Consider the following 15,881-nt stretch of genomic DNA (forward strand, 5'->3'; position numbering starts at 1 on the left):
CTTTAGTTTTTCATATTCATACCTTTCATGTTTTTCATATTCTTTTCATATTCATAACTTTCATGTTTTTCATATTCATACTTTTTAAATGTAAAATGTGTAAGTTTATATATATATAAATATATATATATTGGAGTGAAAAGACATAATACATAAACATGACCCTTAACTTGACGTCAGTTGACAACTATTCCCTGTTACAGCACTGTTTCCGCACACTAAATCATGTAAGGCGTCATACTCTTCCCTGTTACAGTACTATTTCCGTCACTAAATCATCACTAAAAAAATCAATTCAACTCTAAAGTTATTAAAGCAAGATAATGATGTTCTATATTTAGACAAAAAATAAGAATAAAAATGGAGTTTCATAGTACTCTCTAATCAATGGAGTTCACATTTGTTTTTTTAAAAAAAAAAAAGGATAAAAGAAGAAAAAGAAACAAAGAAAAGCAAGAGACAAGAAAAAAAGTGATAAAAATGGATAAAGTAAATGGATCTTCTAAGTTGAAGAAGATGAAGAAAAGGTAATTGGGTTTTTGAATTTGGGTGAAGAAGATAATGGAAAAGAATGAATTCGTCAAAGAGAGAGCACCAACGTTGAACTTGCTTTGAAAAAAATGTTGAAATCGATTTTAGGGCTACCAACAACTATTTTCTCTTTAAATTTGGGGAAGATGATGTAAATTAGTTAAATAATTAATAATAAAGAAATAAAATGACACGTGGCACTTTATAGCTGGTTAATGACAGTGAAAACACCACCTCACGCGCCTCATGTGCGTGATAACAACCCAGACGAGGAAATGGGTCAAAATGGCCCATTTACAAAGATATTAAATAGTTCTGTGGGGTGATAGGTATAACACCCCGACTTTTCAAAACGTCTAAATTAACTCGTATCTTCGTGGAAAGATAAGGAGGGTGGGTAATAAATTAAGAATGATGTGGTATGTCATATTTTAAGTGTTCAAGGGTTGTATCTCAAGTTTTAAAGTTAGGTAAGTGGCAAAATAAAAGTTGGCAAAAGTTATCGTAAGTTCCTTTTTAAAGATTTCTCAGAATTTGGGTCAAATGTCTTGGATGTTTTCTCTCAATATATAAAGATTTAGAAGGTCTATCACCCATTAAATCGAAGGCCTACGAGTCTAGTTTGCAACGCACAAAACCCCTTATCCAACCGACATCGGAGTAAAAAGTTATGAGGGTTTTACTACGGACTGCAGGGGCAGAATCCGGGTTGGGTAAAAAATGTGGTATGTCGGCTTACTTAACGTTTTAAGCCATGAAAACATTTCTTTTCACTTCCAAACCAGAAAGAAAGCTTAAGAGAGGGTTCCTATGGAGTTCTTGCATGATGAAGGTTAGTTTTTGATGATTTCTACCATTAAAGGTTTCCCCGTGCCTAGAAACGTGATCTCTAGATGTGGCAATCGTTTATCCCTTCTATTAGCTGCGTTTGGAGCTAGTTTTTGAAGATATAAATTTGTAGTTATTGGTGTTTCTTCAAGATTTACACTTGGTTAACTAAGGTAATCATCTCAGGACTCTTTTATTATTGTTTTTATGAATTTCTATGGACGTTTCAACGAGTTAGGGCAATATGAAAAATCTGTCGATTTAAGATTAATTATGAACTATTTATAAGTGCGTACTAGTTGTGTATATATAGTGTTTGTGAAAATTAGGACATAAGGAACAACTTTCGTGAAGGAACTACGGACTTTCGAGCGTTAATTGGAAAGGTATGTTAAGGCTATTCCCTTCGTTCGACATGTTTTCTTAGAGCTTGGGAGTGATATAATAGGGTAGTTAATGTTGGTGATCTTGTAGATGTAATTGTGAGTGGTTGGTTGATTGAATGGTTATAAACCCTCATTTTAGGGACTCATAATCTGTTAAGAACGACCCTAAGTTAGGAACGACTTGGAGATTATTCATATATATTGTTTATAGCTAAATTGCTCACCTTTAGCCTATTCAATTGTTTGTTGTCGCCCTTGGGGCTATTGTGGTTAGTTGTTGAGTTATGAACTGCCTATGGGGCTATGATGTTGTCTAATAAGACTATGTTATTTCCAAATAGGGCTATGTGTTGTCCACAGGGCTATATTGATGCGAAAGAGTGTTATGTGTTGCATACGGGGCTATTTTGACGCCAAAGAGGGTTATGTGTTGCCTACAGGGATATGTTGATGCAAAAGAGGGCTATGTGCATCCCATATAGCTATGATGTTGCCTAAGAGGGCTATGCGCTGCCTACGGGGCTATATCGTTGCCAAAAAGGGCTATGTGACTTCTTACAAAGACAAGGGGATATCGATAGGGGTATGTAGATTGATTTGACACCTTCTGGGCTTATGAGGGCCTAGGTAGGTGGTATGTTGTTTGTACCTGCCGAGCTTATGGGGGATTGGTTAGGTTGTTGTTTGATCATTTTTATATTTTTAGATTTAGTAGTGGGTTAGTATGCTTATCTAAATTTTGATTTCCTTACGTGATTGCTTTTGGTAGATTATGATACTTGCTCATTTAGTCTATAGCCTTTCATACTCTATACATTATTTTGTACTGACGCCCCATTGCCTGGGGGGTGCTGCATTCATGCATGCAGGTCCTGACAGACGATCCAGTAGACCTCCTCAGCAGCAGGATTGACTTCTATCCAATTGACTATCCCCTTTCCTCCGGAGCTACCAGAGTTGAAAGGTTTGTTAGTTTTTGTTGTATATATCTTTATGGGTAAGCTGGGGCCCTATCCCGCCAATCTTTACTACTCTTAGAGGCTTGCAGACTAGTGTGTGGGGTGTATAGCTACGCTATGGCCATGCTAGCCTAGTTTGTTGGTTTACTGAAGCTTGTGAGATGTTTGATGTATTGTCTTGATATATACATGCTTTCAATTTTGGTTTAGATATCATGGTAGCTTCGATGGCCCAATCAGGAACTCTTGGGAGTAACTGTTTCTTTTATAGATTTGTTGACAGAGGCCTTGCCAGTCGAGGGCTTAGTTTTAAGCCGAGATATACTTGTTTATTTTTTGATTGCGTGTGGCTGTCATGTGCTAGTAGCAAATGGTTCAGCAGGGTTGGCTCGGGCCTAAGCTTTGGCATTACGAGCCAGTTGCCCCCCTTGAGTTTGGGCCGTGACAATAATAGGACACTTCCAAAGTTAAGGTGTCTTTATGCAAAAAGGGAATAACTTTAGTGGTGACTTTATGTCTTTTCTCTTAATAATATATGATATGATATGATGATGATATAGTCGGACAATCATTATACATTTTTAATCATCATACTTTACCAATTTGTGGATACATTTTTACCAATCCTCTTGTAAGTCGTTAAACTTCATTTCGAGTGTCAAATAAATTTTCTATTCCCCATAAAATTTTCTATTAACATGTTGAATGTTATTTAACTCAAACTAATATCCCCCTAAAAAGGCAACAACAATTTAAAAATATGTAGGATAATAAATACAAAAAACAAAAATAATAAGTAATAATTAAGGACTCTTTCAAACATGTGGTCCTTGTTCGCTCTAGTCCACGGTAAGTAGGTGTGGACATGGTATGGTATATACCGAATTATCATATCATATCAACAATTTTAATACCGTGATTTTGGTATTATGATATTTGGTATGGTATATGTTATACATTTTAATTTTTTTGGTATTCGATACGGTATTTGGTATTTAGAAATATCATACCGAAATATCGATACCATATAGAAGTATATAGTTACATAAATAACATATATATATATATATATATATATATATATATTATTAATATACTACTCCTTCTGTCCCTAATTACTTGTCAATTTTTTCTTTTTTAGTTGTCCTTAATTACTTGTCCATTTTGACAAATCAAGAAAGAACAAAATTTTTTTACTTATTATATCCTCAATTAATTACTTTAAAAAAAGTAGAACTTTTTGAAAAGGTTAAATTTTTAATTCACCCACTTCATAATTAATAGGGATAAAATGGTAAAGTCATTATATCAATTATTGTTTTCTTAATAAATGTGTCAATTCAAAAATGGACAAGTAATTAGGGACAGAGGGAGTAACAAATATGCAACCTAGTATTAGTATAAACTAAATGCTTAGAAGTTGAAACTTTGACTACTCTATTTTGATTGAAATGTATTTGAATTGTAATTGATTAACAAAATGAGCTATTTCTACATGTGTGTTGCTATAAAATTGAGACATTTTTTTAATTGTTGAAGTCATAATACTCTATTATATGAGTATATATTAGTCGAAGTTAACCAAATTATGGTTACCGATTTACCATACTGTAGAATACCGAAACCAAACCATCCAGAATTAAATTGATATGGTAAAGATATAATATTTTAAAAACTGAATACCAAAATTACGATATCAAAATTTTCAAATACCATATCGTATCGTACCATGGCCACCTGTAACAGTAAGATAGCATTTTCTGATTTCTCCAAAATGAAGAATGTACAAAATCCACATGACCATTTCAATAAGTATAATAGACATAAAATCAAAATTCAATGACAAGACGATAAATGATAGCTCTTCAGCAATAATAACACATTTTGTAAGATTTTTCTGATTTTGTATCCTTTTCATATCTCATATGCTTAAAGCAATGAATTGCCGAATACATTTTCTAATTCAGTTAGAAATGGGTATCTAACATGTCTGTTTAAGGGCAATTTATATTTGTTTTGAGGGTATTTTAGACCAAATTGTTATGTGTCATTATCCTAAAAGCTGAGATTTGAGAAGCCACCGTATCACCCTAACCGACTTTTGTATCTCTGCAAATTCTCCATTCTTCTTCCTCTCTCGGTCATAGACCAAATTGCTATTCTATCATCTTGGTTTTTTTTTGGCATTCTTTTGGGCATCTGCAAAGAATTGTTGCACTAAGAGCTATCACTCGTCATCTTTCTAGCAGAAATCCGTTCAAGAAAAATTAAAGAGTAAAGTTATTGTCTTCAATTTACTTATAGTTGCATGTGCTTAGTTTTCCTTTCATTTCTTCATGATTTCAATAAAAGTTCAAAATTAATTTTGTACTCCATTCAATTTAAATTTCAGGAAAGAGTTACTCTTGCTTAGCTTGTTGCATCCAACTAGCTCGATTCTCATCCTACATTCTCAGTGTGTTGTTGCAACATTAAGGTATTTCCTTTTTTTAGTTGTTCTTTCCTCTTCGTCTTCAATTCTTTCTTCAGATTTGTTTGTGCATACAGATATGGACAGTAAGAAAGGGGAAAAACAAGATGAGAGCTCTTATTTATGAATCTTCCCAATCTATACGAAATTTTGATTTTTATGTTGGTCAAAATCTTAAAGAGAATTCGAATTAGGGCAAAAATCGAGATAAAAAGTTCCTCCAGAATTTTTATTTTATCTGACTCACTGCTTAAAAATTGTGTTTCTCAATCCAATTTGATTTTTAAGGTTCCTAAAATTTTGTTTTGAATTTGAGTTTTGTTCTTTTTATCGATATGATATAGTGGACCCACAAAATTTCATGTATATTCATCAATTAGTTACTTTATACTAATATAAATGTCATTTACAATGATATAAATCTAATTATTTAACTACTATCTATTTATTTTTTTTACATATAACGTAATTATAAAATAAAAAAACTTATTGCTTAGGATTTTTTAACTACAAAAATAAACTACTCTTTTAGCTACAATTAGTGATGGTAAATGGGCAGGTTGGGTCAAATTTGGGCGGGTTGAAAATGAGTCAATATAAAATGGGTAATAATTCAATCCGCCCATATTTGATAGGGGTAAAAATGGATTGGGTAAGAAATGGGTTGGATAAAATACTAGTTTACCCATATTTTCATGAGTAAATAGTACTCTACTTAAGAATTCAACATGGATAAAATATTTTAGTCTATTTTTAGATGAAAAATATTGAAAATGTTTCATTTAGATTTATTGTATCATAAAAGTAAAAAAAAATCCTATAACTTTTCAATATAAAATAAAATTATGTAATAACAAGGGGAAAATATTTTTAATTTCAAAGTAAATGAATATTTGCATTTTAGGACTAAAACATGTTAAATGCACTTTAAGCAATGTCAATACTAATACATGATTTGCTTATTTTACACTATTATTTATTATCCAATATAAAATTAAACAAATAAAAAAAATATAATTATAAGTAACAAAAGAAATGTACATTTAAAATATAGTATATTTTTGGAGGGCCAAAGACTTCACATTTTCAATTATAGTGAAAAATAATTAGTTCTATAGAAGAGCATAAAAAGCAAAGAGAAATTACAATATTTTTAGTGATATCATATATTTGTAGTGAATGAAAGTTAGAAGCTTAACCCATTTGACTAATCCATACTTTACCCATATTTTTATGGGTTGAATATGAGTATCAACTCATATTTTACCCATGTAAAAAATCACTCACCCAACTCATTAAAATATGGGCGGATTACCAAAATATGAGCTCATTTTGCCGGCACTAGCTACAATTGATAAGTTTAGTGGAAATTCATTTTTCATCTGAATACTTTTAACACTTCTTATTTAATTTTTCATTTTTATCTCTTTTTCTGTTGCAACTCCAGTCCAATGTGTCTTGGAATTAAGAATTCTTATAGCTTATGAGACTTTGATCAGTTTGTTGGAACTTGAAACTGATTGGGTGGTGAGAGTGGGCAATTCTTAACGAACGAGCACTTCTCATTCTTGATGTAAAATTGAGTAGTTGAAAGATTTTATATAGATGTTCTATGTACTCCTCCGAGGTATTACTATACATGTTGATGCTAAATTTGCTTGGTTAATAAATTCTTGAAACTAGCATGCCTATTCCTAGGCTAATTTAGGAGTTAGCTCATCACTAACCGAGCTCGGCGCTCGAATCTTGGATCATGAATCCATTTAAGATATTCACATGGCCTATTAGTTGGGGTTTTTATATTTACCAAGGTTCTAGATTGAGGATTTTAGATGGTATTGATATTTGCAAGTTTTGTGTTATAGTGGAAGCTAAATTTTTATATATTCTTTTATCAAGCTAAATTTGGGCATGTGTACTTCTCAATGTCTTCTTTGTGATTATGTGCATAACCATGTTTTTCCTCTGTTTCTTACTTAGGATTTGTTGGTATTTTTCTATGGGAGCTAATGAGTTTTTTTTGTTGTTGGTGAAGTGTTGGTGACAATGGAGAGAAGAAAGAGAAGCATATGGTATAACAGGAGGGGGAAACAAGAGAAAAGTACTATAGTGAGGAAATTTGTCATATAGATTATGTACAAAAATATATGACAGAGCTAAATTATTTTACTTGCCATGACAGGTCCTCTTTGACTTTTATGTGTTCTTTCATATGTATAAAATGGTATTGGTTCTAATACAATTTTTGAAGCACAAGATTTTGCTGAAGTGATCTTGGTTACGAAGTTTCTTCAAAATTTCTATTTTGGCCTAACATATGTCTCATCGTTAAATTGTTGTAAGCTCATTTGAAGATGCAACTCTTTTAGATATAGCATGCACAACATATGTGCTGGTAAATCTATGTTGAATGGATATATTCATGGTTGTGATTTTGAGAGGTAGGAGCAACAGCTGGATATACCGAATACAATATGAAGTTCTTTTTTCTTTATATGGTAGTATATCAAAGCTTGATTTATTTATGTGCTTATTAGATCATAACAAAAAAAATCATAAAAATCAAATAATCTATTTAAATTGTTGGGCCCGTGCGCATCATTTCTTTTTTTGATGACAAGGAAAATCCGCAGCCGCTACCCTTTGAGTGCGCACAGGGTAAAACCTCTGCTCCTATGCAATATCTCGCAAACCACATAGGAGAGGTAACCCGCATTAGGCTAGCCCGATGCGACGAGCTCGACCCAGAAGGCAAACCCCTTGCTTTCGCTGGCAAGGGGTTTCGAACTTGAGACCTCCAACATGGAAGTCCCAAGCCCAAATCACTGGGTCATCCCAAAGGGTGACTATAAATTATTTCATTAAGGATAAAATAAGCATTTTAAAGTTAAATTGTTACTAAATATAAAAATATGTCATTTTTTAGACTAACTAATATAAAAAGTGCGTTGTATAAATTGAGACATACCAAGTTTGGCAAATCTAAATAATGAAACATAATTACTTGAGTTTATAGCATTACAACTCATACACAATGACTTTCATTTGTCTTTCCATTTTTCATCAACATATACTTGAATCAAAGATTAAAAATAAAAAAAAGGTAACATGTTAAACACAAAATAGGAATGTTGAATTTGAAACTTCAAACAACTAAACCGAATTTTATGGCCATTCAAATGTCAATAAGCACTTATAACCTGACAAAGATATACATCTCTGATGGCAATGGGAACTTGCCTGTATAATAGAAGTGCAAAAAGCAGGTAAATGAAAATTAGAAAATTCCACATTCAAGGGAATGCAACCTAAATTTGATGAGGGTGTTGGATGCCAATTGGGACCCTTGCAGCTACAATAACCAAGTGGCATTAGAGGCCAGATAGTCATGTGAATGATATTTTGAACACTCTAATTGTTGATCTCACACCACTGCATGAGATATATATACGGTAAATTAAGCAAATACCCATAAAAACAAAATAATTACAAATTTATGCCCTTTACATTTATACTCCACTAAATAATTACACTATATACCTTCAACTAATTTCGCTTAACTAATACCAAATCAGTATCATATACTGTATTGGTATCATTAAGGCTGATAATTTCGTTTAACTGATATTAAATCAGTACCATATACTATATTGGTAATTTGGTACCATGAAGGCTGATAATTTCGCTTAATTGATATTAAATCAATATACATATATATTGTATTGATATCATTAAGGTTTCGAAATTACTCATTAATCAATGATATTAAGAGTATATATATACTCTTATAGTATCATTGACTACTCAGTAATTTAACCTTAATGATGCCATAAAATATATACTCTTATAGTATCATTGATTAATGAGTAATTTCTGAACAAGAAACCTTAATGATACCACAACAATATGCATATATTCTTATAGTATCATTGACTAATGAGTAATGAACTTATAATTATTTTGGATTTTATGGCCCATTTATGTAGTTTACCCATATATTATATATACAACCTCCATGTCGATCCATCCGCCACACACTTAGGACCCGTTTGACCCCAAGAATACTTGAGAAAAATTTGGAAAAAACTTGGGAAGTGGTGTTTAGTCATATAACTTGACAAATATATTTGTCAAGTATAGCAAGGTCCCAACTAGTATTTGGGCCAAGTTCTAATATTTGAAAATTTTAAAATAATCAAATTACCCCAAACTTAATATTTCATAAAAAAAAATATCTATTATTTATTAATTCCAACTAATATTTGTTACTATCTCCTCCGGAAAAGCTTGAGTTCTAATTTGAGTGATAAAATTGAGAAAAGGGAACAATTGGTGTCTCAGGGTTATAACTAAACTGAATCAATGATAAGGTTGAATATGCGATTAATATATTGTCTTGCCTATATTGTTATTTTGTTATTGTTGATTGTTATCAATTATCTTATAAGGTTGTTTTTTAACGAAACATATTCATTATAAAATGATAAAATAAATTTATGAGTGTTTTTAATAATTTTTAGAACTTATGAGTATAAATCATATTTTTTGAAATAATCAAATATTTTTGGAAAAATTTGGGGCCAAACACATGGTGAATCCTTGAGACTTAGCCTTATGAGTCTAACTCCTATTAGAGGGACGAATGTTCCTTAGGGTGGAAGGATGAACGCCCCACACATTCTAAGTATTTTGAATTAGGCTGCCAAAGACATATAAGTCTTATCTTATTGTTTGAGGTCACCGTTGATTGGGATGTCAAAAGAGTAGTTGTAAATGGATTATTAAACTAAGGAACACTTATATTAAGTTACTTTAAGAGTTATACCAAAGTTTGAGATCAAAGCGAGCATTGAAACAAAAATTATAGTTGAAGGTTTTATTACGAGGAAGTATTTCTAATAATCTCATATGTAGTCTAACTAGGAATAAGAATATCTCTCCCAATATATGTAAGGTATTATAGGGTCTTATATCTATCAAATTAAAGGTCTATGAATCTAGTTTCAACACATTAAACTGATTGTCAGTATAACTTTAGAGTAGAGAGATATTCATATTTTTGCGAGACTGCGCAAGTAGGAAGATTGAGTTTGGAGTAGTTGGTAGAGGTGTGTTTAGATAGTTGACCTCCTCCACTTTTATTACTTTGTCCCAAATACTATAAAACAAAACATTAGATTAGAAATTCTCCATAGATAATAGAATTCTTAGCTCGAAAGCTTAATAACTAAACTTCAATCTCAAATCAATTCAATTGAATGACATGAATTTTCTATATCCATTACTATAAATGACGTGTCTAAAGACTACAATAACATTTTGTCATAATACATGGATATATAACCCCTTAAAAGTGTCACAAAATTTCATTCAGACACTCAAATTATGACTTGTTCTAATTGAGCACTTAAACACATTTGTATCAGACACTTTCGAGTCAAATTTTTGATCAATTAGTAGTCAATCTAAGATTAAGTCTCTTTAACCACACTGAGTGAAGTAGTGTATAGATTACATCAAAGGGCTGAGAAGGCCTATGCAACTTGAAATGCCTCTGCAATCTCCTTACTCTTTTCTGCATTTTCAAGTACTTACCGCGAGAAACTCCTTGTAAGATTGTCTTCAATTCTTCGATTTTGTTAACTGGAACACTCAACGAAAATTGACTCCAATCAAGAACATCACTAAATGGCAAAGAATAATTATCTGATATTATAACAGGAACACATCCTGCATAAATAGCTTCAGTAATTCTTGGACTTGCAACTTCATATCCACTAGGAGTTAAACAGAACTTGCTCTGTCCCATTAAATTTGTGTAATTTTGACCCTTTGGGAGGTACTCGTGTACTCGAATATCGTCATCTTTACCTTTCCATTGTTGAAGTAAAGTTTGTCTAATGTATCCATGTGCTCCACCAGCAAAGAAGGCAAGAATAGGGCGATTTTTTGGGTGTAATCCTAAGTCTGGTGGTGCAAGATCAAGTGTGTTGGCTAATCCATAGACCTCAGGCAATGAAATGTCTCTTTTGGGTTCGAATCCTTCTGAGGTATTGGCATTGCATAACACTCTGATGAAGTTTTTGAAGAGTTTTGGATTTCCATTGGAGATTTCTGGTGCCTGAATTGAGTTTCAAAATAGTCATACACCTCAACTTTACAAATTAGAGCAGATATATCATTTCTGGTACCTAAAAAAATGTATATTATTTTAAGGGAAAAGGGGGAATACATATTCGGGAAAAGGCTGAAATATGCCATCAAACTTTGTGAGAAGAATCATTTATGACATCAGTTAAAAGTTTGGCTCATGATCTATGTCATTTTCGTTTGAGAAAAGGCTCCTCCATGTCATTATTTATTAACTGAAATGGTGTAGATGAGTCAAACTTTTAACATATGTCATATATGAGTCTTTTCTCAAAGTTTGATGACATATTTTAGTTTTTTTCTTTCAAAAAATAATTTTATTAATGATGTGGTCGAATCATAATTGACCACGTGTAAAAAATGGTTTTGCAAAATTATAAATGTTTTCCGTCAACAAATAATGACATGGATGAGCCTTTCCTCAAATAGAAATGGCATAAATGAGCCAAAAATTTAACAGACGACATAGATGAACCTTTTCTCAAAGTTCAATGACATATTTGAGCATGTTCCCTACATACTCCTCAACTTTACGATTCACAAATATATCGTCTAACAAATGATGCATATTTAATTTCAAATTAAGAAAAAATATGTATCACTTTCGTTAGAGCGAGTGAGTGAGCGCGTACGTACCCAGTCATGGCAAGAAACAATGAAATGATCAGCACCATTGCTTCTATTCCAATAAGGATACTTGTTAGAGATTATATGAATGTAATCCTCAACAACCCTTTGTAATTTTGCTCTGAAAATATGATTTGTGCCTGGAATAAAAAGATATTGAACAATATATGCTACACTTATTGGTAAAAAAAATGCATGAGCTTCGTCAGGATTGCAAGCCAAAAAAGGTAGTTTTTTTCCCCCTTTATTATGACTCTCCATTTCACTAATAAAGTGACCTTCTATTGCATATACCTCTTTCATAGGTCCATTATGTACCATAGGCAAATCCCCTTCCTTGTATGTCCAAACCTTAAATCTCTTCATCATCTCTATATAACTCCTGCATTATAAAAATAATTTTTAGCAGCAATAAATATGCACATTAACAAAGAGTGTTAAAGTCTCTACCGACTTTAGTTAATTGTCATTAGATCGAAAATCGCTATAGACTTTAGTGACATTTACAAATAGTGCTAAAATATAATTGTCATTAGTACAACAACAACATGCGTGTCGTGATTCTGAACTTGTTCAAAAATACCATAATGAAAGAAAGATAGGAGTTTGTCGCTAGTATTTAGACATTGTTATCAATATTAATTAATACTCAAAATTTTCATCAAAACACTATCCATATTTTGCTTGTATTATTACACTACTTTTAATCAAGATATACTTTTTTTTCCAGAAAATATTTTCCTTGCAAAATAATTTGTGTCTTACCTAACATATAGAGAGTAAAATAAAAGAATATATAAATTGTAAAACTTAACTGGTGAAAGGCATATGAATCTCTGTATATAGATCCACTTGGAATGAAATTCTGATCTTCCTTATAAGAAGTATAGTTTCTTGAACGAATAGCTCTCCATATAGCTGCTCTTGCTCTCCCTAAATCTTCTTCAATTTTTTCTACACTACTCTTCTTCTGTTCATGCAAATTATAAAATAGTAAACCATACCGTCGCGAAGCCAGAAATTTAGTTAAGAGGGTTCAAGATAAAATATATACATATGAAAAATATTTTTGTATAATTTTTCAACGAAAGGTGTTTGACTGGTCACCCATTATTACATGTGGCTACGCCACTTAAACCGTACAGACTACGTCAAAAATGATCTTTAGCGACAATAGTTTAATTGTTGCTAAATATGACAATTAACACACTTTGTAAATGTCCGTAAAATCTATATATACGTACCTTATTAACATGATGAGTAACATGAGTGAGGGATGCTTGCTGATTGTCTGTTGGATGAGAGGAAAATGTGATGATGGAATGATTATAATTTAGTGTGGAGATGTATAGGATGAAGAGAAGAAACAAAAATATTATTAAGAATATTGGAGTGCTGCAGCTTGTAGTAGACATTGTTTCTTCAGTACGTAGTTGATAGATTGATGAATATAGAAAAAAAGATTGATATTAAAGCTCGCTACTTTCTTGGTCTTAGTTTAACTTGACACGGAGTTTAAGATTATTTTTTTAAAAATTAGGTGATTTAAAATAAGTGATAGATATTTATATAACTATAAATTACTTCTTTAAAAATAAAATAAACATTTTAAAATTAAATTATTATTCAACGTCTTAAAACTAACTAAAACAAAGTGAGTCAAGATGAAAATATTACGTTTCGCTTTATTGGGAATGACTATTAGTATCATAGCATGTGATAGTCATAAATTAATGGAAAATGAGTGAAGTGGTGATCCATGGAAAAATTTAATCAAACTGCCCAAATAATACACAATCCCTATGTATATATATACTAGATAATTTAAGGCCCGTGATATGGGCCTAATACAATGAAAGACCCATTTATGGGTTCGATATTACAATTTTATATATATCTATAATAGAAATTTAATTAATTTTTGAAAAAAAAATTATTATGATATTTTCAAATAAACGTGATAAGAAATAATAATAAAATATCACATACTCCAGTGATTATTTTAACATCATGTCAAATATATATATTCGAATTAAATTATTAATTTAATGATATTCTTTTTCTATTTTATTTGAAAATTATTCAAGAGAATAGATTAAAATTATGAGTCTCAATATATTAACAATTTTCATAAACTAATGAAGCAATAAAGTCTATTGATTCATCTATAGAATTTTGAATACTATTAAAATTTATTTTATAGGTGTTTAACAAACAAAAATAATGACCTCCTTGATGAAAATTAGAATGAATCAATATCATTCTTTACAAAGTGATAAAAGGATGGGAAAAAAAGTTATGACTTTATATCTTGTCTTTATACTCATTAAAATTAGGCGAACAATTTAGTATAGTAAGTAATTTTTTTTTTCTAAATTAATTTATATACTTGATGAATGAATGTTTTACCTCAAATAATGAGAATTTAAAAATATTAACAAAAGTTAATATAATATATATGGCAGTAATTTAACATGAGGTAGTTAAAATAATAATTTATATAACTTGTTCAAAATGATTTTAACTGATGATAAAATAATACTAAAAAAATAAACATATGTTTCTCAACAAATTATATAATGACATATATGGTACGTGAAGTTTTGGGATTATACATAAAAAGAGAAATCAATTAAATTAGATACTTCAAAAATTATCTTTACAATTCAAAAAGAAAAGCAACACCATAAAATTGAAAAGTCTAAAGAGAACCAAAGGAAATGACATAACATGCTCCGAAATTATTGGAATTTTTTTTCTTGAAGAGCTTGTTCACTGGTTGAATTCCTTATGAATTAGGTCTTTTGAGAATTGCAATTGTGATTGATATTGGATTTAACATATTAATTGATTCATTATCATGTTCATTAGAGTGTTTGAAAAATGTGGATTAGTTGAATTTTGCTGAAAATTTGTTATATGAACAAGTCCCAGAAGTGATGTGTTCACTAAGAAATAGTGAATTTTACTTTTTTCTTATAATTGTTTTACAAAAGTATGGCCATTATGTAGGGAATTGATAAAAAATGAAGTTCTTAATGTTGAAAAAAATTTCATTATTGATCTTCCTAATAAGAGATCCATACCGAAGTGTGTAATATTTAGGATGCAAATTAGAAATAAAGGGCGAGAAATTTATTGGTATAACACATGAGAGGGAGAGAATTGAGGAGTGAATGAAATGAAGAATGTGTTAGTGTCTATTTATTTGTGTCATGGTTAGTTCTAGAAAAATCATATAATTTATAATTTCTAGAATAATCATGTAACTTATGGAGGAAATTTAGCCACTTGAAAAAATATTTTGACAAATTTAAAAATAGAATTATAGAATTTTAAAATGAAATATATATGAAATGACCATATTATCCTTGATTGTCCTCAACTTCATATTTCTATATTTCTATATAATAGAAAACTACCAAATTTTGGCCGGACAATTTTAAATTTAAATCAAACTTACATTAGTTCACTATTCATATTAATATGTTTGAAATTACATAAAAGTAAAAAATTGATTATATAATTTAATGAAGTACTACTCTTTTATAATCTAGTAAACATTTTTAGTTTACTTTAAATGCAAATATACCATCTTATTCATTTTATTTTTAAAGTTACTTTTTAACATCTTTTAAAATATTGAAACTATTTTGATTTATTTTTTAATTTCAATCTAATATAAATTATTAATTATCACACTTATTTCTTCTCAGGTATATTAATTAGAGTCAAAATAAAAGTGAAAATAATTAATTATATTTTTAAATAATGAATTTTTATATTAAAATAGGGATTTTTTTGTAAGTATAATGAATAGAAAAAATATTAAGAATTAAATTAAAGTAATAGTAAAAATAGTCTCTTAATAGATTTTTGTTAGAATGAAATTATATTTTTATTCTTGGTCGTCTTAAATGCAAATATATC

At 30.4% G+C, this 15,881-nt stretch overlaps 1 protein-coding gene across 1 annotated transcript; it reads right to left on the reverse strand.

Annotated features, from left to right (window-relative positions):
• Positions 1 to 10,601: 10,601 nt before the first annotated feature.
• On the reverse strand, positions 10,602 to 12,918 carry LOC125862706 (probable glycosyltransferase At3g42180). Its single transcript, XM_049542832.1, has 3 exons — positions 12,767 to 12,918; positions 11,961 to 12,333; positions 10,602 to 11,295 (listed from the first exon to the last, which is right to left on the reverse strand). The coding sequence occupies exons 2-3, from the start codon at positions 12,318 to 12,320 to the stop codon at positions 10,624 to 10,626; spliced, it is 1,032 nt and encodes a 343-aa protein (XP_049398789.1). The 5' UTR covers positions 12,321 to 12,333; positions 12,767 to 12,918; the 3' UTR covers positions 10,602 to 10,623.
• Between the last annotated feature and the right edge of the window lie 2,963 nt (positions 12,919 to 15,881).

The sequence above is a fragment of the Solanum stenotomum genome, chromosome 4 (assembly GCF_019186545.1).
Source record: "Solanum stenotomum isolate F172 chromosome 4, ASM1918654v1, whole genome shotgun sequence".
NCBI classification, from domain to species: domain Eukaryota; kingdom Viridiplantae; phylum Streptophyta; class Magnoliopsida; order Solanales; family Solanaceae; genus Solanum; species Solanum stenotomum.

Bases quoted from the DNA above. Each gene is read 5' to 3' on its own strand.
- LOC125862706 (XM_049542832.1), bottom strand. From the start codon at position 12,320: ATGATGAAGAGATTTAAGGTTTGGACATACAAGGAAGGGGATTTGCCT. The intron at 11,296-11,960 runs GTACGTACGCGC...AACTCAATTCAG, and splicing joins TTGTTTCTTGCCATGACTGG to GCACCAGAAATCTCCAATGG.